We start from the raw sequence: 22,615 nt of genomic DNA on the forward strand, positions 1-22,615 counted from the left end.
CCAAAAATGTTCAACTGACTAAATAAGTGAAGAAGGCTCAAAGCCTGTGTCATTGTCTTTTCTTTATTCAAAAGCTTAATACAAGATTCTAGTAATTAAATAAATCCAATTCAAGGGTCTTGAAACTCCTTATAAGCCTTATTCATCTTTACATAACTTAAATAGAAGTGTTTATAAAGATGATGAGACAGATGTGCAGTGGCTTGCTTATAATCACACAGAACTAGGAACAAAAAACTCAGACCTCCTGACCAGTATATTCACCCAATTCCAAGGTGAGGTTTTTCACCCCATTTAACATGGCGGGGGAGTGGGGAGAAGCCTCTCGCCTTGGAATAGAGTATGAGGTGGGGGAGGAGGCAGGAAGCTGTTGTGGCTCTGCCTCCAACTGTCAGTCAGGCCAATGTCACAGCTTCTGCCTGCCCCCTGCAGACTCTGCCCCAGCTGCCTCTTGCCTCGCACCCCTGGACACCCCCGCACACCTCTTCTCTCACGCATCTCCGTTCTCCCTGTACTGTGGCTGTGAGGGGCCAGGTGGGGAGCACAGGCTGCAGGGGGAGGGATAGGTGGCAGGGGGCAAGCTGCCTGCCTCTTCCCCACCACCTGCCCCCTTATGGCCTCCCTCACCTCCCCTACAACCCTACCGCATGCCCAGCTCACTGGCTATACCACTGCCTGCCCCCTTACTACTCCCCTCTTGGCCTAATCCCCTCTGAAGTGATGGGGACAAGTTTAAGACAATCCTCCAATAATTCGATTTTATACAGGGAAAATTATAACAAACTTATAAAAGTGTTCATGTATAGAATGTACAGAATTACTGGTGGGGTCGTCTTAAATTCCAGGCTGTCTTGGATTCAGGTAAATACGGGATACTGACCATTAGACTCTCCTTTCCCTTTTTTGGTTCTACTACACTTTAAGACCGCAACTCAGCTTCTTCACGCTTGTTTAATTAGGAGGGAACCACATGTTATGTAACACAGGAGGAACTGTATGCATTTTCAGATTATCTCTTTCTAATTTTAGAAGTACATAAAAGTAATGGACTAATATAACAACTTAAACCAACTGCCCTTAGCATCACCAATGAACACAGGGGGGAAAAAAGTGGGACTCAACACAAGTCATTAATTTTCACTAGCATTATACCTGCACACAGTACCTGAACCAAAAAGGCAATTTTAGTATCATCCTGATAATCTGCTTCAGATTGTCTGAGATTTTTGAGCATAAATTTGTATTTCAAAAAGGCTTCTCGCTGCCGAGCCTCATTATCAAGCTTGCAACACCGTCGGCATCTGCCAACAGTGAGTGAATTGGCAGGTATGGAGAATTCTGTAGATGGTAGGCAATTTTCACAACCATGACAAAAGTTAATGTTTTTATAAAGCTTTAAGGGATCTGGTGGAACCTACAAAAAAAGAAAAGAAAAGAAGTTTAACAGGTAAAAGATATCTATTAAATAGGGTGGTGTTGACATCCTTAGGAATAAATTTTCTTTCTAGATTTATGTAAGGCATCACACCAGAATATAATAAGAATGACTAGCTTCAAAACCCAGAACAGGAATTACTGTTTAAAAATAGTCAAACTGGTTTTCTTTAATCCACAAGCTTTGTATCTTTTGTTCTTACTGTGTTTGTTAAAACAATTTAGAGAAAAAATCAACTGCTTTATTCTTCTATAACTAGATTAAGACCTGAGACATTATATTGCAAAGCAATTGCTGTTAACTGTATGTATCCAGATCTTTAGCAACTGTGGAAATATAACTGAATGTGAAAAAACAGCAAACTAGATCTGTAATTTAGCATGTAATCTGGCAGATGCAATTTGTCACATGGATCAAAAGATAAAAAATGGAAATTATAAACATGTTAGTGTTTTGGCTTCCAAATATCAAATTATAAAGGCCAAATGTTCTCTTTGGTGTAAAAATGCAGAGAGGAATAATCAAAAAACGCTTTTTACCTTGTCACTCCTCCCGTTCTCTGTGGGATTAGGGAGAGAGCACAGAGTCTAAGTCTCTTACTGGACAGCTAGCATCTTTTTAGCAAACCAAGCCCCTATATGTGGTCTGCCGCCTTTCTGAATCAATTCCAGGGTTTTTTCCTCTCTACTGACAGTCAGTTCTCTCGTGCTGCCATGATCACTTGGTGCCTGTGACACCAAATCCAAACATAGTTGTACTTGTAAACTTTAACCCCAGCTGGAGTTGGCCTGAAAACCAAGGAAAGAAAGATCTCCTATCCCCAGATTAAGAACATAAGAAGTGCAATTTTGGGTCAGACCAATGGTCCATCTCTAACAGTGGAAGAAGTGGATGTGCACTAGAGGAAAGACACTGAACTAGATATCTCTGGAGTGATCTATCCCCTATTCATTATATTCCCTGGCATCCACCATTGGTGATTTACATAAACCAGAAGAAACACCTCCAACCATTCTGTTCAATAGCCATAGACAGATCTATCATGTATGAATTTAGACAGTCTCTTTCTGAACTTGGTTATGCTAGCTGCCTCTACCACCTCCTGTGGCAATGAATTACACAAGTTAATTAAATCCATAAAAAGTACTTACATTTGTTATTTTAAACCTGTCACCTAATTTCACTGGGTACTCCCTAGTGCTAGTATTCCCTGTTTACTTGGTCCACACAGTTCATGATTTTATAGACCTCTATCATATTCCCCCTAAGCCTTCTCCTTTCCAAACTGAAAGGTCCTATAGCCTTTTTAGTCTTTCCTGGTATGGTGACTGCTCCATGCCCTTGATCATTTTGGTCGTCTTTCTCTGTACTTTTTTCCCCCTCTTAATTCTACTACAATGCTTTTTGACATGTGGAGACCAGAACTGCACACAGTAGTCAACTGGTCATATATCTGATTAGCCATGACCAAATTGCTATCTGCTTCTGACCACTACCAAGTCACATATCCCTACTTTCAACTACAGCAGTGATCATGTGTTAAGCCTTGGCTCCAAAGCCAAAGTTCAGTTTATGGTATCCATGCTCCTCAGCTGCCAACAAACCTCCAATGGATGGTTAAGACTTTTAGCTGGTTGCTAGGTTACATAAATTGCACATGCTTGCAAGAAGGTATAAAATAGATGCAAAGAGCAAAAACAACAGCAACAGCACCCCAGCAACACAGAAGGAAAAATGCCCAGGTAGCAATCCAGAACCCTCCTGGGGGAAACAACAGTGAAGCTGCAAAAGGCAAAATCATCTTAATAAAGCCCAGTGGGTAAATGGGACGCACTGAGAAGCACAGCAAATTATGTGTGTCAAATGGATGGAGTTTGGAAAAAAAAAAGTTATTTTTTCCATAGCCAATGCAATAACTGACAATTAAATCCCTCAACAGAAACGAAGAATCTCTTACCTTGCTTTGCAAGTGGTACTACTTTTAACACAACTCGGTACGTTATTGAAATGTTTTGCTACAAGAGCACACTGTTGGCTCATATTCAGTTTATAACCCTGAGGTCTTTTTCAGCAGTACTGGAACCCGGCCAGTCATTCCACAACCTTCACTGGTACATGTGACTGTTCCATCCTAAGTGCAGGACTTTGTATCTGTCCTCACTGAATTTCATTTGATCCATTTCAAACCAGTGAGCCAGTTCATCAGTCATTTTGAATCATCATCCTGGCTTTCAAAGTGCCTGTAACCCCATCTGGCTTGGTGTTATCTGCAACTTTCTATATGTGCACTCAATTTCATCCTCTAAATCTTGAATGAAGATATTGAACACTACACCACCCAGGACAACCTCCTGGGGAGCCCCACTTAAATGTTGCCTCTCAATTAAATCTTGGACCATTGACAACTACTCCTCGGGCACAACGATCTAATTATGTATCCGTTTGACATTTCTTTAATCTACACTATAGTTCTTTAGTTTACTAATGTCATGAGAGACAACATAAACCTTGCTACAGTTGAGGTATATTGAACATTCACTGCTCTTTCCCATTCAGAAAATCTATTGCTTTGTTGTTAAAGGAAACAAGGTTGGTCAAGCATTACTTCTCTTGACAAATCCACGCTGGCTGTTTCAATGACCTTGATATCCTCTTAGAACAAGGGTACTCTACCCGTAGCCTGAAGTTGCAAGCCAATCCTGCCCACAAATTGGCCACATGCCAATCATTTGGCCAACAGGATCAAAAGGTTGATCACCACTGCTCTAGATCAGAAGTGCCAAGGACCTGGCTTGTGGGCAAGATCTGGGGCCCTGTGCTTCAGTGGCAGGGGGAAGAAGCAACAGGTGCATTAACTTTGGCACAGTCATTAGGTCTAGATCCAACCTGTGAGGGGCCTAACTACTGAGTTTAACACCACTATTCTAGGTTTTTTAGGTCCTTGCTGATTTGAAACCACCCAGCTTCTATAAAAATACTTTAATTCATTGGCCCCACAGGATATAACGTTCCCTTCCTTAGGCTGTTTCTTGCTTTCATCCATACTGTTAGCTGTGTTCACCCTCTGATAGGTGACCTAATGCAGAGAAGACTGAAGCTCTTTTTCACTTCAGCCTCTTCGGCATCACCTTTTACTAGATTGCCCTGACCATTCACTAAGGGACTTACATATTCCTTGTTCTTCCTCTGACTTGTGAAATAATTATAGAATCCTTTTTTGTTGCCTTATAACCCTTGCTGGCTGCATTTCAAATCATACTTTAGCACTCCAGGTTTTGGCTGGGTTTCGCTCATGTGATATTCTTATATTCATCCCTGGTAACATAGTCAAATTTCCACTCTTTATAAGATTCTTTTTAAAGTTTCAACTCACTAAAGAGTTCACTGACCAGCCAGGCTGGTCTTTTTCTATACTTCCTACCCTTCTTTAGCACTGGGACTTCCTGTTCCTGCATTCTTAATACGGCCTCCTTTAGGAACAATGAGCTTTCCTGGACTCCTGTCTCCCTCAAGCTTGTTGCCCAGACTACTTGTCCATCAATTTCCCAGGTTTGTTAAAGTCTGCTTTTCTGAAGCCCAGTCCCTTTGTTTGACTGCTGTCTTTTCTTCATTTCCTTAGGATCTTGAGCTCTAATATTTTGGGGTCATGGTCATGCAAATTGCATTCCACCTTCATATTCTCAACCAATTCATCCCCATTTGTGATTAGCAAATAGGGAAGAGCTTCTCTCCCTCTCCCAGTTTGCCTCCTTCTTCCCCACAAGCTGCTGTTTCCACAACCAGAAGCAAAAAGTTCTCACAGATAGTCCAAAAACTTTCTTTACTGCTCGGGTACTGTTGAGTTACTGTCCAAACAGAAATGTTCCATAACCATCAGGTCCTGCAATCTGGATATTTCTTGTTTGCAAACAGCCTCATCTACCTCTTCCCCATGGTTTGGTGGTCCACAGAAGACACCCATCATGACATCACTCTTTCTGTTCTCCCCTTCTACCTTGACCTAGAGACTTTCAATGGGTCTACTTTCTACTTCGTACCAATTTGGAACAAGCATATTTCTTTTATGCAAAAAGTAACACTACCACCTCCTTTTCACCTGCCTATCATTTCTGAACAAGTTGTACCCAGTATTCCAGACATATGAATTATGTTATCAAGTTTCATGTAACCCAATTAGATCATCCTACTGTTACTGTAAAAAAGGGTTCCAGTTCTTACTACTTATTCCCCAGGCTTATTGCATAAGTGTATGCTGCTTGGGTGCATCTTTGATCACAAATACTGTAACAACAACAACAATAATAATATAATAGAAGACGTAAATACCTTAAGTACTCTAGCAACTTCAGGGTTAAAGGTTGGTGTTTTAATATACTGAAGAAACAATGTGCATATTCTTTTTCTCAGTCCTTCAAGATTGCATCTTTTCACTCCTCTCATCATAAGGTCAACCTCTCTGTCAATTAATTCCACTATTTCCTGTGTGAGCTTACAGTCATGCTCCTATATATGCAAAGATGTACACAAAAAGAATCCACTCAGTGTACTATCTATATTTAGATTTGTTAACTGTTAGATTTAATGCAAGATAACTAAACATGAAGACAAAAGATACAGTACATTCCTTAAATAACTGTATATTCCTAAATCTATGCATTAAAGAGGAAGGTTAAACTTCAAAGTATCCTGCAAAGAAAAGACAACTATTAGAGGTTTTTTTGAAAATACTATGTGTAGTTTGTTCTTCCTGTTTTTATAAAGCAGGACTATCTTATTTTCTATCGCTCTAATAAAATTGCTTACAGCTTCTAAAAATCAGTGCTATTCTTCAAGAAAAATTGGTAAGCATCTCAGGTACCAGGGTTCCCCAAGATTTTAAAAGACTGCTTTTAATCAAAGAACTGTAAAATTCTTTAACTTAATAATCTACTTAGGTGTTACTCTTACTTAAAAAAAAAAAAATCACAAGGAACAAGACAAAACATCAAACATGGGCCAGCTCATAACATTAAAAACAAACAAACATTTCTAAAAGCCTTCTAAAATTCAAACATACTCTCCTATGGGGAGGCAGAGACATGACTTCCCAAATACACATATAGCCCAAGAAGAGGCTGGGCATTTGAACTGAAGTTTAGGATATGTATGTATATCTTTTTTAGTCTCTGGGCCCATGATGATTTGCCTCCTTTAAGATCTCACTGGCTGCATGCAGAGATGGTGATATAATAAAATGCTGACAGATGAGAGGAATAAAAATTCAATCAGCTAATTAGATAAAGCACCAAGAAGCCCCACTGAAGCATAAGAGCTATACAGACACTGGGTGAGCCGGGGCAAACTGACACAATTCCTCTTCTGGTCATGCACTGAGCTAGGTACGAGGATATGCCGAGCTGAAAGTAAAGTGCTGCCCCTCCACCCCCCCATTTCTATAAGCACCCACAATGTCAAAGTCAACATTACACCACTCTAAAGCAGAGATGTCAAACACATGGCACGCTGGTAGTCTAGTGGGCTATTAGAAGTGCATACCCTCAGCTCTGCACCACATTATTCCATTTTGACATAAAAATCACACCCATTCCCCAAGTATCTAAAGACTTTTGTACTGCTTCTCTTACTCATTCACAGAAATGAGGAAATAAAACAAAAAAGAGACAAAAACAAATTTCAAGAAACTGTTACTTTCTCCAGCTGTTAATTGCTTTACTAAAAATAAGGAAGGGGGTAGGAAAGGCATTTTCAATATTTCAATAGCCATATTTTTAGACAAAAATGGCAAACCAAACAGACATTTTATAACCTGGCTTTAAAGGGCATTACTTCTATTCTGTACCATTCATAAAAATATTCATAAAACCACTAAAAGTTATCCGTTACAGATTTATCAAGTTAATGTAATTCTTAAACTTCATACTAAGAAAGTGAATTTCATCTGAACACAAATATGTAATAAAAACTTGTGAAGCTATTGTTTTAGAATTGCCTTAAAAATCAATATTTATCATACAAAGCGATAGTGCAACATAAAATTTACAGTATTTTGGCTTTACAAATTCAACAAATACTTTTTAATACTATATGATCGGGCTGACACCTTTTTGCCATAAGAAGTCTTGCTGTTTTGTCAGCACCAATTTAATGTCTGTGGCTTTGGAGATGGAAGGTGCAGCCTACAATTAAATGTAAAGGGAAAAATAAAACTTACCTTCACAGTATGTCTGAGCGTTAACAGTACATCTAGCCTCTCATCTTGTAGGAGGTCTTTCATACTAATGCTGCGGTAGATTTCAAGCAGTTCTCTGGCACGGAGTGTATACTGAGTATCCATTTCAGTGATTTTTCCATCAAATGCTTTCCATTTCTTTGGTTTGGCACACTTCAGAAACAATTTGCATCACTGTGAGTTTTTATAATTTGATCAATAGCTAAAGATGTGCATTATGCTATATAAAATTCCATCATAACAAACAAGGACTATGCATTAACACTTACCTAATATGAAAGGCTATTTCTATTTACAATATTTCCACAGTATCTTTTACAGTAGAGCAAGTTTTCAGTATCACACAATTTGTAAATATATGTATGCAGTTCATGACCTTTCTGGATTGCAACATATTAAAAGTAAATTACATTGTCCCATAGAGCCATGCTCTGTTAGTTTAAAATGAGATTACCGAAGATAGTTCTGGAATACATGAGCTCAAAACTGCTACTAAAAAGTCAGTGGGAGTATTGCCTGTGGGAAGACTACCCACTTAAACCCTTAACACCTATCAGACATCAGAGACATTTCTGTGCTATTTAAGATAAACTTTGTATTGTTGCTGCTTTGTAAAAATGGCCAGTTTGATCAATCAATCTAGTTCTTGGTTTTTGGGGGTTGTTTTGCTTACTTTTTGTAATTTTTGTTCATATTCCTCTGTAGTGTAGGGATGCCGTCAGGGGCCCAAGACTAAGCGGAAGCAGCAACTTCTGGTTCACAAGCGTGAACACAAACATCAATACAGGACTGCTGGCAGTAGACGTTTTTCTGGGAACTCACTCCCCTAACCTCACCATTACCCCAGATTGCCACCTGGGGCAGTTGACTCTATCACCTCCCTCACACCCAGTTACACCACTGCTGTCCCTTCTCTCTTCCCTACAGTCTGTGCATCTTTCCTTCCGAAGGACTTTCATTTCCTATTTGTGCTCCTAACTTTTAGCATTTTGGCTAGCGATTAAATAATGGTAAGGGGGGAGCATTACAGAGATATACAGCAGATCCAACACTGAAGCCATTATTATATATACTTTTTGGAACATTCAAAAAACTTTCTTTTAACATGATCAAAATACTAAAGATAAGGCATTTAACCCAGGCTTTCTGACTTATATATGAAAAGTAGATAAATCACTTAACCAAGGAATGGGCAGTTATTTTATCTGGAGGGCTGCATAATGACTTTTGGTGCACTGTTGAGGACTGCAAGGGTAATATTTAAATTAAATAAATCTAATTTTTATTTCAAAAAAATATTTTTGTCCTGATTTACGTGTGTTTGTGTAGTACAGGCAGTCCTCGGACTTACGACACAATTGGTTCCTGAAAGTCAAAACGTTGTAACTCGGAACTGATTTTCCCATAGCAAACAATGTTATAAATGGGGAATTGGTTTCTGAACCAAGGCCCGATACCCTATTTTCACCAAAAATAACACAGAATTTTGTACTAAATCATTTAAGGATGAGTAATATAGCTACATTAATGTATTTATATTGTAAATAGCAATCATATTGATTTGTAAGGACTTCTTTGAGATGACTTTGCTGGACTTTTTAAAGGGTTTTTGGCTTGAGTTTTCTCAGGAGTCTTGGCTACAGGTTCTTCTGGAGTCTTGTCTGCTTTCTTAAAGAAAGCGTCCAAGAAGTTTGGACAGATGTTCTTCAGGGAGATGGGTGACACAGAAAACCTGTTCACTGGCGTGGCATTAGATCAAGCGTGGTAAGGTTGAAATGGACATCAGAAAGTTGAAACAGGGTGTTAATTTATAAACGTTGTAAGTGTGAAATGTAACTTGAAACATTTGTAAGTCAAGGACTGCCTGTAATGTATACAGAGGTGTAACAGTGTATGTAGACTGCATATTTCAAAACAAAGCCTTACTCTTGTATATTGTATGTGGGAGGTTTGTGGGCTGTGGTTGTGGGTGTGGGGTACATGTGTGGGATTTGTGAGGGGATAGGTAGGTGTAGGGTTTGTGGGGAGGGTGTAAAGCGATGTGGGTGTGTATGGCATTCATGGGGAGGTCTATGGGGGTGGGACCCCCCCCGACCAAGGGTCCTTGGCCCAGAGCGTACAGCTCCTGCTGCTGGCAGGGCTCTCAGGGCTCTCATGGCCCATGGCAGAGCCCCCCAGTAGCACACTGCTCTGGCTGAGTCCTGAGAGATGCATGTGCTGGTATGGAGCCAGCCTGGCCTAGCCTGACTAATGGTGCATGGATCTTTGGACCAGAATGGGCTGGCTTTGTGTCAGCACATGGGGCTCCTGGCACTGCAGGTGGGAATCTGCCCACCCTGGGGCTGGGCCAGCAGTGTGTACTCCCAACTGCAGTGCTGGGAGCCCCGCATGCTGGCACAAAACCAGCCTGGCCAGCCCGATGGTGTGCGGCTCCTGGAAGGAGTGCTGGGAGTTGCACGTGGTGTCACAGAGACTGTCTGTCCGATGGCATATGACTCCCTGCCCGCATACCACTGGGCCAGGGGGGTCTGTCCACCATCTGTAGCTCTTGGTACTGCAACCTGGCTCAGTGCCTCCATGTGGGGCTCCCAGCACTGCAGGCAGGAGATCCCCTGCCCACTCACCAGCTGTCCTGTAACGCACCATCACACTCCATGCCTCCACGTGGGGTTCCAGCTGGAATGCTGGGAGCCCCATGAAGGTGGAGGCACAGATCCCACTGTGTCCAACAGCACATGACTTCTGAAAGCTCACCTCCTGCCAGCTTTCAGAGGGGCAGCCACAACCTGGTAATAACTGTTTTTTAGAAGGGTCCGATAGGCTGGATAGAATGGCTTGGTGGGCTGTATCCGGCCTGTGGGCCATAGTTTGCCCACCCCTGACTTAACCTGTCTATAAAAAAGGGATAACACCAGTTTCCTGAGTACAGAAAAGGGGACCAAAATGTAATTAGTGTTTGCAAAGTACTTGGAATATGAAAGACACTAAACACTATTACTACTGTCAGCTGTAGAGGGGTGCTATGAGGATAATTTCATTAAGTTTGTGAAATACTCAGACACTACAGTGACACAGGCCACATAAATGCTATAAGGATACTAAGTTATAAAGAAAATAGGTTAGTCATAATATGTACTAATCACATTTGTTAAGAACAAAGAGTCTATAAAGCTTTTATATTCAAGTTATGCAAAGAAAAGTAGTCGAAGTAAAAGTAGGGACTCCTAATTGAAAACCTGACAGACATAACTATATCACCACTGGGTGCAGAGCTATAATTAAGTGAGGTATTACTAATTAGGACTGATGAACTGGAGCTAAAATTGTTGAAGAAATCTGACAGAAAACAGGCTGAATAATGAATTCCTAAACCTTTCAATTAGAACTAGTAAACTCTGAATACTGGAAAGAGGCAGATGTTACTCTATCATGAAGGGTATACTTGAACACGAGAAAAGAACTTTGCTTTGCAATACATTAATGTATTACAAAGCCTTTTAAAGTATTTTATGAGTTACCTTATCCTGCATTAAATCAATAGATTATAATGCCAAGTCATTTGGTCCCTGATATTATAATAACAGTTTTAAATTGCTAGCATGATTTTCCTGTGGACATGTGCATTAGGGCTGTGAGAAGTTTCAGTCCCCAATTTGATTTGGCCGAGATTCGGCCCAATTTGGTGACCAAATCTCTGAATCCAAATCGAATCAGAGGACCCTTTAATCTCTTCAAATTGAATCGAAACCCTCCAAATCGATTCAGAGAAATTCAGCAATTCAGAGATAGACACAGCTTTAAATGTTTTTTCTACATACCTCTAGGTAGTAGCAGGCGGCTCGTAAATGCTGTGATGCTGGGGTGGATGGAGTATCCCACAGGAGTGTGGGAGGGCTCCCCAGTGCACTCAGCAACAGATCTGGAAGTAGACCAGAAGCCGACTGCTGAGCCAAAGTGGATGTGGGGGGAAGGGCTGCTGCTGAGCACATGGGGGCCGCCCCCTGCACTCCTGTGGGATGCTCCATCTACCTCAGCATCGCAGCATTTATGAGCCATGCCTGGTACTTCAAGGTATGTTAAAAAAACATTTAAAGCTGTGTCTATGGCCAAATTGCTGATTCAGAGAATCAACATCAAATTTTTGGATTTGGCCGAATTGAGGACAGTGATCTGACTCAACAAATCGAATCATTGTCCCCGATTCAGGCCAAATCCGAATCAAATGGGGCCCGTTTTGCACACCCCTAACGTGCATTCAGCTTCCTGTGGACACATGCATTTCATTAATCCCCAATTAAGAAATTACTTTACTGGCTTTCTTGCATGTATACCAGCCTCTGGCTGCTTTACTATTCATTCTATCCAGGAAGAGCGCGCACCAACTGCAGATGCTTCTTCAGCCTGACAAAGAATATCTAAACCCAAAAGCTTGCAAAGAATAATTTTTCCAACTATGAGTTGGTCTGATAGAAGATACTGGATTTATCCAAAAAACCTTAACTGCCTATGTCCTTAGACCAACATGGTTACAACCTGTACCCTTATGCTCTTTCAGTTTATGACTGGTCTTATGAAGAGTCAACACGCAAGGGTTGCTACAGAAATGGAAATTACAGCCTGCCCTCTGTGACAAATTTATGTAACATTTAAGTGATCCATCAGCTTTAGTTTTATGTAATGGAGATTTTTAAAGTGAAGCACCAAATCTGTGGTACTATGGTAAGTTGTATAAAAATCTCAGCATGAACTGTCTTTCGTGATTCTTGCACATTATATTAAAACTCAGTATTTCAAGAATGAAATGATGCATCTAAATGAAACAAGTAGCTCATCACTGAAGAAATATCACTGTCCATCTCATTACTATGAAAAGCAAGATTGAATCTCAAGCATTGCAGTTCTCAAGCTCTTTGATTTCAGACCTATTTTTAAGTACTCAGGATTGATACATGAAATTTAAACAACTCTAGATTTCACCCCTTCCCTCCCATCTCTCTTGCTTTTCAGTTTGGTGGCAGTGATGTGGAATTTACAATAATCCTGTTATATGAATTGCTTCACAGAGAAGGACTGCTGTAATTGTACTCTGTTGCCAGCACATGAAAGCAGATCAGAGCACCAGAGGAGAGAAATAAAAGAATGCAGGCATAGAGAGAGGGAAGGGAAGAAAAAGTGCAGAAACAGCAGGTGAAAAACAGTAAAGAATCTGAAAACTATGACCATCATGAACAACAGGAAATAGAACCCTTTCCTCAAAAGCTCAGGTTGCGTACGTCAATAATAAAATAGTACCCTTTCAAAATACAAATGCAAAACTAATCAGGGAGTCCATATTAAAAAGGAAAAATAAAGAACTCCTGTAGGAAGGTAATGAATATAGAGCCAGAAGCATCTAAAATGATGCTTTATAAAAGTAAGAAAGGATTCAATTAGGAGAGATCACACAGGGAGTAAAACTTCATGCCACAGAGCAGTAGTAGTGCAGTTACCTACAGACTACAAGTAGGCTAGGCGAGACACATAAATGGCAACTGGAGTGCGAGTGCAGTTATGTCAGTACAAAGTTCAAGTAAAAAGTCTCAAACATAGTCAGTACCTAGTCCTCTAAAGCAGCAGTCAATTATGCTTTCCAGCAGTGGGCCAGAATGACCCGGCTTAGGTCTGAAGCAGGTTGACAGTAGGTCCTGGCTGCCACCACCATTTCTCCCAGCCACATAGCTGTGATGTAGCATAAGTGAAGTTTCCTGCCACGTAGCTGTGGCACAGCCAAGTCTACTAAAGCCCCTGAGCTACATGGGCCAGACCCAATGACTTGGAGGGCTGAAGGTTGCCAGCTCCTGCTTTAAAGGCTTTTGAAGAGCTAGCATCAGTTTAGCATCAGGCTTTTAAAGTGCTAGCATCAGGCAGCTGGTGCAGCTCTAGTATTCCTGTTCAGGTAGCTAAGAGCGATGATTATTAACACCTGTGAAGTAAAGAACAATGGGCCATTAATGAGCATTAACTCTCTTAGCTGCCTGAATAATAATTCATACCAGAGCTGCACTACCCGGGATAAGGGGGCAGCTGCTCGGCAGGGGCAGAGGCAGAGGCAGAGGTGAGGCGAGAGCTGGGACGTTCATTTTAATGTTTTACCAGATGCGCAACTTGGAAGAAAACAAAATGTCACAAGTACCTAAGAAGAGGACGTTAGGGGTGCAGAACAGGAAACAAAAAGCTCAGTTAATGACTACAATGAAAAAAGATGCAGATATGATGAAAAAAAATACTTAAAATCTATTAGCGACAACCCATGCAATAGTATCGAGATGGTCACAGCAGCTATATCAGATGAAAAATGCATAGATGATCCACAATTCAACTTCCAAGAATCATCACAAGAGGAAAAGATGCAACTCCCTGACAAAAATTAAAGAAACACTGTAAGAACCTTCATTGTACATTGACATACGGAGACAGCACTGACAATAACAGTGTAGACTTCTGCAAAGAACTTGGCTATCTCTAAAATATACTTCCAACAGACTTTGTGCTCTCAAAAAGTCCTATATTTACAACAGTGAACATCATGACAACTTCCCAAGCACATGGAGAGCACTCAGGATGCTGTCAACCATGCTTGTATTGCTGGTGAGCAGCAAACAGAGCTTTTCAAAGTTGAACCTCATAAAAACATATTTGTGACCAACAATGGGAGATGCCATGCTATCTTTGATGGCCATCCTATTGAGAATATTGTGGCTCAAAATATAGACCTGTCACAAACAATATCAGAGTTTGTGGCAGCAAAGGCATCCAGAGGTGTCTTCTGGGTCTTGAAATCTTAGTGAACAAAGTCTTTCTGTTATTGTTATTTACTAGTTTAGTGTTTCATTTAATGTCCATTTGTCACAGCTATAATGCTATTTTTATGACTTTTATTGTTTATTATTTGAATAAAACTGAATTGAATTGTGCCGTTTCTTCCTACTTTTTTTTAGTAAGTTATAAAAAAAAACTTTTGAGATTACCACTTTATTTCTGAAAATGGGGAAGGGCGAGTGCCAAAACATAGGTTTGCCCAGGGCACCCTCTTCCTAAAGGCTAGCTCTGAATAAGATCTCATCAAGCAACTGTACCACTGAATTTGGGTTAAGTGATGGAGAAGCCCAAATAAGAGCCCTAACAAAGAGGGAATCAGAAATAATTACATCTAATGACTATAAGGACATGAACTGCAGGCCTGAAGCTGTCAGAGGGTAAAATTAGATCCGGAACATAGTCTACAAATAAAAGCAGCACTTACATACCATATCAGATACACAGGCTTTCAAAGAGTCACAACCCAAATCATTGGCAACAGTCATAACCCAAATCATTACTTTCTAAGGAATACCCTCAACCAGTGGGGAGACAAAGAAATAATAAACTTCTGTACAAAACAGCATAATTTCCATCTCCCAGGACTAAGATGATAGGTGTGATAATTAAAGACTAGTTTTGGGCACTGCATTTTTTTTAAAAAGCTGCAGACAGATTGGAAAGAGTTCATCCAAGAGAAAACAAGAAAAATGATTAGAAGTTTATAAAACATGGATGGCAAGGTATCTGAGTAAATCCGATATCTTTTATTAAATCAAAAGATATTGAATTTATCCAAAGAACCTTGTCTACCTATGTCCTTAGACCAACGCAGCCACAACTTATACACCTAAAACATGGCTGAACATTAATGAACTTCTTTAGCCGAAAAAGAGAAGACTGAGGGGGAATATACTAAGTGGCCACTGATAAATATAGGGGAACCCCTTCCAGCCCCCTCCCCCCAAAAAACCCAGTGCTTTACTGGAAAAGGAACTGCCTCAATTTGACCCGGCTCCCCCAGAGACAATATAGATCAGCGATGGGCAATTATTTTGGCTCGAGGGCTGCTTAATAAGTTTTGGTGAGCTGTTGAGGGCCGGAAGGGCAGTCCCGCCCCTTGACAAGCACCCTGCCCCTTAGTCGCCACCTTAGGAATGGAAGTCCCGTCCCTAGCTTCTGACCTTTGCCATCGGAAGTCCTGCCTCTTGTCCCTGGACTCCTTTTGGAAAGAGTGTGGTGGGGCACTGGTAGTGCTGCCACTTTAGGGACTGGGCCAGGGAGGGGCAGGTGTTTGATTAGGAAGGCCATTTTACAACCCAGCTCCCTGGGCTGAGGGCAGTTTGTGATCAGCAGGCAGAGGAGAAACATTGCTCTGCTAGGAACTGTGGAGAACAGGGTGAAGCTACGGGACAGAGGCGGCCACATTTGTCCTGGGTAAGACATGAAACTGCACCCTTCTGGGTAAGGGGGGGTGGGATCTGGTGGGGCTCCCTGTGGCAGGGAAGTCCCCGAGAAATGCCAGGCCAATCACCTTTCTGGTGAAAGGTGAGTGTGGGGCACCTTAACCCCAGCCCCAACATCCCTGGTGCGTTCAACCAGTCCAGGGGGAGCCCAGGCTCATGGGAGTCCTGAGACAGGGCCCAGATGAGTGGAAGGACCTGGAGCAGCACCAGGCTCTTCATGAGTCCTGTGGCTGCAGGGACCCTGAGAGGGGGCCAGGCACAGCTACAGCCACCTGCGCTTTACAGGATGTAATACCCCAGGGCAGAGGGCCAGACAGGACTATGGCCACCTGAGCTGGACAGGATTACAGACCTCAGTGAGCCCCAGTGAAGGGGTGGTATGTGATCCCCATCGGGGGGGGGAGGAAGAGGGGTGAGGGCTTGGAGCCCAGTATGTGTTTTGCCTGTTTGTGTGTATGTTATGAAAGACCCGGTGTGAACCACTGGTGGATGCCATCTGTGAGGATTGGGCTGCAGTGCAGGGGTGGACCGGAGCTGCAGATATCCCCTTAAACATCAGGGTTCAAAATGGGCAGCCTCCCACCTGTTTAACACCCTAATATTATTACATCAAGGCGTGGCAGGAGAGTGAGGTGGGCAGCTAGCCCGTAGACAAGGAGGCAGGTCGATGCTTGTGCTGGGCGTGAAAGCTTGCCCCTGTCACAAAGAGGGTTTGCCATCTTAGAACTGGGGAAAAAAAAACACATTTTATATCATGAAAATCAAGCATCCATAATAATACATTTTAATTTAATTAAAAAAAAATGTTTTTCCTGATTTGTGTGTTTGTGCTGTATATATAGAAGTGATTGCATGGTAGCTCAAAATGAAGTCTTACTCTTACATATTGTGTGGGGTGTGGAGAGGCGTGTGGGGTTTGTAGGGATGTGTGAATGAGTATGGGGTTTGTGGGGGCCTGGGGGGTGCATGTCTGTGGTGCGGTGAGTACGCATAGCAGTGAGTGCGGCTCCTCCCAGAGGTGTGCCAGTGTGCGTTTGCAGGGTGTGAGATTGTGTGGGGCATGCATGGGAGCCCTATGGTGTGCGCCCGCCCCGAGCCAGTCAGCACCCATCCTCGTTCCACAAAAGCCCAGAGCCAATGTGGCCTCTAATGGCTCCCTACCACCACAAACAGCATGCAGTCCCAGTGGCTTGTCCCCCTCCCCATGGCTGGCACTTCCTGGTGCAGCCGCCCAGAGCCTGTGCAGGGCTGTTGTGCACCTGCTCTCTGCTGCCACCACTGCCATGTAAGGCAGCCCAGAGGCTGTGGTGATGTGGCAGAGATGCACAGCAGCTCGGCACGGGCTGCAGGCAGCTGCATCAGGAAGCGTTGGCTATGGGGAAGGGGAGGGGCCATTTTTCCCCAGTGCTGAGCAGCAGTTTTTCCAGTGCTGCCGCTGCTCAGACCAGATGGGGAGCTTGGAGCCGAAGCAGGGTGCACAGGGTTGGAGCTGCGCATGCTGGTCTCCACCTGTACCATGGGGCTGGGGCCAGCAGCAGCAAAGAAGCTGCCAGGGCCCAGACTGCCTAGAGAGTAGTCCCACAGCAGAGCCACCCCAGCCTTGCTGCATGCCCAGGGCGTGGCAGGATGCACTACAGCCAGGACGCACCTTGGTCAGGTGGGACTGGACAAAGCCCCCCTGCCGGCTGGATCTGGCCCACAAGTTATATTTTGTCCATCCCCCACCCCCTGGTATAGATCATGCATTTCAGTAGGGCTTTTCGGAGCTTTTATCTAATAGCTGATTCAATCCTAGGCAGGACAAAGCAGGATTCAGTCAGCTGCTAGAAACCACCAAAAAGCCCTGCTAAAGTACATGAGCTATACAGATGCTGGGAAAGCTGGGTCAAATTGAGGCATTTCCTCTTCTGGGCACGTGTTGCTTGTGGTGTGGGGGCATGCCAAGCTGAAAATAAAGTGCTACTCTCCCCCTCCTTCCCTCCAAAAACATCCATCAGTGACCAGTAATAACATTCTTAAGTATTCTTATAGAGAGAATAGTGATAGACTATTTGCCCACAGGACGGGAATAGCCTTAAATTGAAACAAAGAAAATTTAAGAACCTTGTCAGCATAACGGTGGTTATCCACTGGAACAGATTATCCAGGAGTCTCTGGAACCTCCACTACTAGAAGCTGACCAATACTTGGCTGGGGTGTTTCTACATTTATCAGGGTATTAGAGTAGATTATTCGTGAAGCGCCTTCCAGCACAATTTTTTCACAGTCCTATATATTCAGATATATCATTCTTCCAAATTAACTGATACGATATTTTTGTCAGCTATATCTGGGTGAACAGCATGTAGACCATCAGCCGATTAAGATGTTCTCATGTCTCATTCATAAATCCCCTTACTAACAATGTTAGGTCTAGAACGTGGTGTACCAGCAGATTTCAAGAACAAGCCACTTTATGACCACTCTTCATAATCCTTGAAGTAAACCAAGGTTTTCAAAGAAAATATGAATTGGGGCTAATCTGAGCAGAAACACTGCCATACCCCTGAGGAGGCACCATGATGGCCAGGGAACATGGTTTTGTCTGTTTAAAAAACTGCAAATTCTTTGATTAAAAAAACTACAAATTCTATGAATAAAACCCCCCAAATCTGTGTTTTTCCATGATTAAAACGAAACGCCACTACATATATAGGTATCAGTTAAACGCAATGTTTTATTGATATGCTTACAACTTTAAAGCAATTTGGAATCCTACTAGCGCCCCAATCACTACAATAAAATACATTCTAAATACCTATAAATTTTGGTGGTGGTTTGGTTTTTTTTTTAAATGGGGGGGTGGTTATCATGGGAAAAAAAAAAATCAGAGCTCCCCCTACTCCCTTTGCTCATCAGGATGCAGGTCTAGATGCAGCTGCCCCCCTCCAACTGCTTTGTGGCACTGAGCAGCCTTGATATGCCAGTGCCCTGCCCATGCCATTGCCCCTCACTCCCCACCCATAGCCCCCTGGGCCCTGCCGGTACCACATTCTCTCTCTACTCACCACTCCCTGGGCCCTGGCAGTGGCCCTCACTCCCCAACCACAGCCCCTTGCCACCCCCAACCACAGGGGACCCAAGTGTCAGGGCTATGGGGCCAGGGACCCAGGCACCTTGCTCCCTACAGCAGCACCGAAACTCTGGCTGCCACCTGTGGGATGCAGCAGCTGCTATGGTGGAGTGGAGCGCAGAGCCTGGGCTCCCCATCCCCCATGGGTGACCTGGCCAGAGAAGAGCCCAATGGGCTGCCCGCTGTGGGCTTGGGCTCCCTGCTGTCTTCCCCTTGGGGCCTCCGCAGCCTAGTGGCCAGGACCTGGCATGGCAGCAGAGCAGGGCCAGGCGGGGAAGTTTGTTGCTGCCACCATGAGCACTGCACCACCATGGCAAGGTGCCCCCTGCTTCCCTTGCAGCAGTGAGGGGCACAGTTCCATGCTGCTACCCCTGCTGCTGCTGGGTAGGCGGAGAGAGCCTTGCCATGGCAGCATGGAGCTCGTAACAGCAGCATCAAGCTTCCCCACCCCACTCTGCTGGGTCCTGTCCACTGGGCTGTGGAGGCCCTGGTGGGGAAAGCAGCAGGGTAGGGAGCCTGAGCCTGCAGTGGGCAGCCTGCATCCACCCTCACCTTGCACATAAAATTGTGGGGGCATGTGCTCCCCCACCGAAGTGCATGCAGCAGTGGACAGCCAGCCCCCCACCCTCCTCCCAGACAAGCTGCCTGCAGCCCTGTCCCACTTACTGCCTGTGTCCTGAGACTACACATGGCCCAAGGCCCCAAGCCCCACACACTGCCCCAGCTGGGCAGCAACCCCAGCCATACTCTGTCCCTCAGTATGGGGGCCTCAATCTCCCTCTCCCTCCCCCCGCCCCCATTTACCTGTGGGAAGCTGCTCTCCAGGCTTTCTGCTGGCCATGTGCAAGTGTACATGAGGACATGCACATGGTGCCCCCTGCCTGACCTCCCTCCTCCCACTCCCCACCAGTCCCTTCCAGGCTGCAACTCTGCCAGCCTGCAAAGGGAAACCCATTTCCTAGGGTTGGAATAGGGTACAGGGTAGAACAATATCAGAAATCCCATAGAGCAAACACCCATAGCTGGGTAGCTTTTGATTATGCATCTGAGTTACTGCAAGCTATATATCTAGTTAGCTCTCAGGTAGTTTACCCATGAGTATCATCCAGAGGAAGGTGGAGATTCCCTCTGGAGGCAGGCAGTTCCCTGATCATGAGTTTTGCAAGCGAGCACAAGTTTCAAATGGTTCAGCTCTTCTTTCTCTCTGCCGCCTTCTCCTGGGCAATCCTTAACTAATATAGCCCTTGTGACCTCATTTACCTGGTCCAATGGAGAACAGCACCTGCTGGCTGTTAGTCAACCAATTTGAAATGCATCACTAGTTGCTAGGCAGACTGGCAGTTCCCAGCTCCCCAGGGAGTATGATGCCAGTCACAGAAGAAGAGGGAGCAGGTTTCCTCCCTCCCTCAGGAATGTATCCAGCTCAGGTTACCTAAAGAGATAGGGTAAGGTGTGTATCCTCTGCTGGTCCCATCCTAACCAAACTGGCACAGAGCAGAGTTTTTGGGGAGAAAGAGGTGGCCTTTTGCCACATAGCCCACACTAGGAGCTAAACATTCCCTCTAGCCCCTGGTAGGGGAAACTCCTGCTCCAGCATGGAGCTCCGGCCCTGGTTCTCTCCTCCTCCCCAGCAGCACCAAGAACAGGGGGAGAAGAAATCCCCCTCACCCTCTGTGCTTTGCTCTCACCAGGCACCTGGGGGTGATTTTCCCTCCCCCTGTTTGAGGGGAAGGAGTACAGGCCGCTGGGCAGGAGTTCTCCACTCACCTGACTCTGTTGGGAGGAATTTCCGTCTGCCCACCTACACATACACCACCCTGTGCTTTGCTCTGCACCAGGAGGGATTTCTTTGGTTTCCCTCTTGCCTGGTTCGGGCAAGATAGGCAGGGGAGATGATGAGGCAGAGGGGAATTATCAGCCCTATGCATGGGTAACCATGCACATGGCCCAATGTTTTCATTGCGGGAGAACAGCCATGTCATGATGGAAATAATATTTGCCAGGGGCTTTATACTCTGACCACAGGAGCTCCTTTCAGTGGGAAGAAGAGATATCTAAATCTAAGTGGCTTTTGCCATCCCTAACTGGTTATCTCCCTTTTACCTCTTGTCTTCCCCACAAGGAACCATCTTTATCTACACCACCACTAAATACAACTTTAAAAAACAGAAATTCTCCCTTTCTTTTCTTATATTTAAGACAGATAGGCTTGCCACAAAGGAAACAGAGAAGAAAACTTATACCACCCCATATTCCCCACAGTAGAAAGAATAGGAAAGAGAGATGAAAGCAACGGGAAAAAATCACTCATTTCTCATTACAAAATAAAAAATGAGCAAGAGAGAGAAAATGCGAGCGAATGAGCGAGCGCACGCGCATGCAAGACATACAAAATGATTCATTAACTCACATCACACAAAGATTCTCCAGATAACCATTTTTGAGGAACAAAGAGGAAACACAACAAGCTATTTTATGCCTCATGAATCTGTTTATCCCTGCCATCAACTCCCTGCTATGAATCAAAATATTGGGAACATCTCTTTTTCCCAAGGTATCTGTAGAAGCTCCTCTGTACACAAATTAAAATGAAATGCTGGTGATATTGAAGAATAGTTCCCATGTTCTTAAAATAATGTAGACAGCAATGGGAAGAATATATTGGCTTCAGACTGAATGCCTGTTACAGCATGATTCTTAAGTGTCTTGGGGAAGAAGCAGTTTAATATCTCCCTAGAGTGCCATTCCCTAAGCAGAAAACTGACTTAATATTACAAACAAAAGTAAATCCTCTATTTAAAAAAAATTTATACAAAAAAAAATCAGGGGCATCTATGCACTGAGAAGCCTAGAAATTAGAGCAAAGTGTCATGACTTTGATACTGATCCTATGATTTCATTTATCAAGTCTCCTGATTTTTACATTCTTGAAAGCAGCAACTTTGGTGATGCTATAACATGTAACAATACAGCAATTATAAACCCACTTACTTATGCTCTCATCAACATTTCTTATCAAGTCAGTTGTTCATAATGAGAAAGGTCAAAAATATTATCAATATGACATAACCTGTTGCCTGGTTTAGTAAAACTCAAATATTAACTTTAAGTTCTCAAATATATTGTAAAGCTCAATAATATAAGGCATTTCATGGAATGATATATTTGCTTCATAAAACACTGCTATCTTCCCCCCTTAAATAAAAGTTAAAAGGGTTCAACAACAACCAAAATTCAAACATACTATTGTTGTTTCATGTGGTTAGGTTTTTCTCCCCCCACTTTGATTTCCGAATGTATCCCACATGAATGTTTTTTTCATAGATTTCATAGACATTAGGGCTGGAAGGGACTTCGGAAGATGATCGAGTCCAGCCCAATGGCAGGAAGTCAGCTAGGGTCATAGGATCCTAGCAAGGTAAGCAACCAATTTGCTCTTGAAAGTGTTCAGTGTAGGTGCCTGAACCACCTCCGATGGCAGGCTGTTCCAGACCCTGGAGGCTCGGACAGTAAAGAAATTCTTCCTTATGTCCAGC

The 22,615-nt window shown here is 43.5% G+C and overlaps 1 protein-coding gene across 1 annotated transcript in view; it reads right to left on the reverse strand.

Moving 5' to 3' along the window:
- The window catches only part of IQUB (IQ motif and ubiquitin domain containing), a 54,305-nt gene that overhangs the window by 11,235 nt on the left and 20,455 nt on the right, over window positions 1-22,615 (reverse strand). The window contains exons 9-11 of the mRNA XM_019543449.1: window positions 7,647-7,817; window positions 5,762-5,938; window positions 1,166-1,414 (exon numbers count right to left, since the gene is read on the reverse strand). Of these exons, the coding sequence (XP_019398994.1) occupies window positions 1,166-1,414; window positions 5,762-5,938; window positions 7,647-7,817 (597 nt within the window). The remainder of the gene's footprint in view (window positions 1-1,165; window positions 1,415-5,761; window positions 5,939-7,646; window positions 7,818-22,615) is intronic.

The sequence above is a fragment of the Crocodylus porosus genome, unplaced genomic scaffold (assembly GCF_001723895.1).
Source record: "Crocodylus porosus isolate Cpor-Errol unplaced genomic scaffold, CroPor_comp1, whole genome shotgun sequence".
In the NCBI taxonomy this organism is placed as follows: Eukaryota; Metazoa; Chordata; order Crocodylia; family Crocodylidae; genus Crocodylus; species Crocodylus porosus.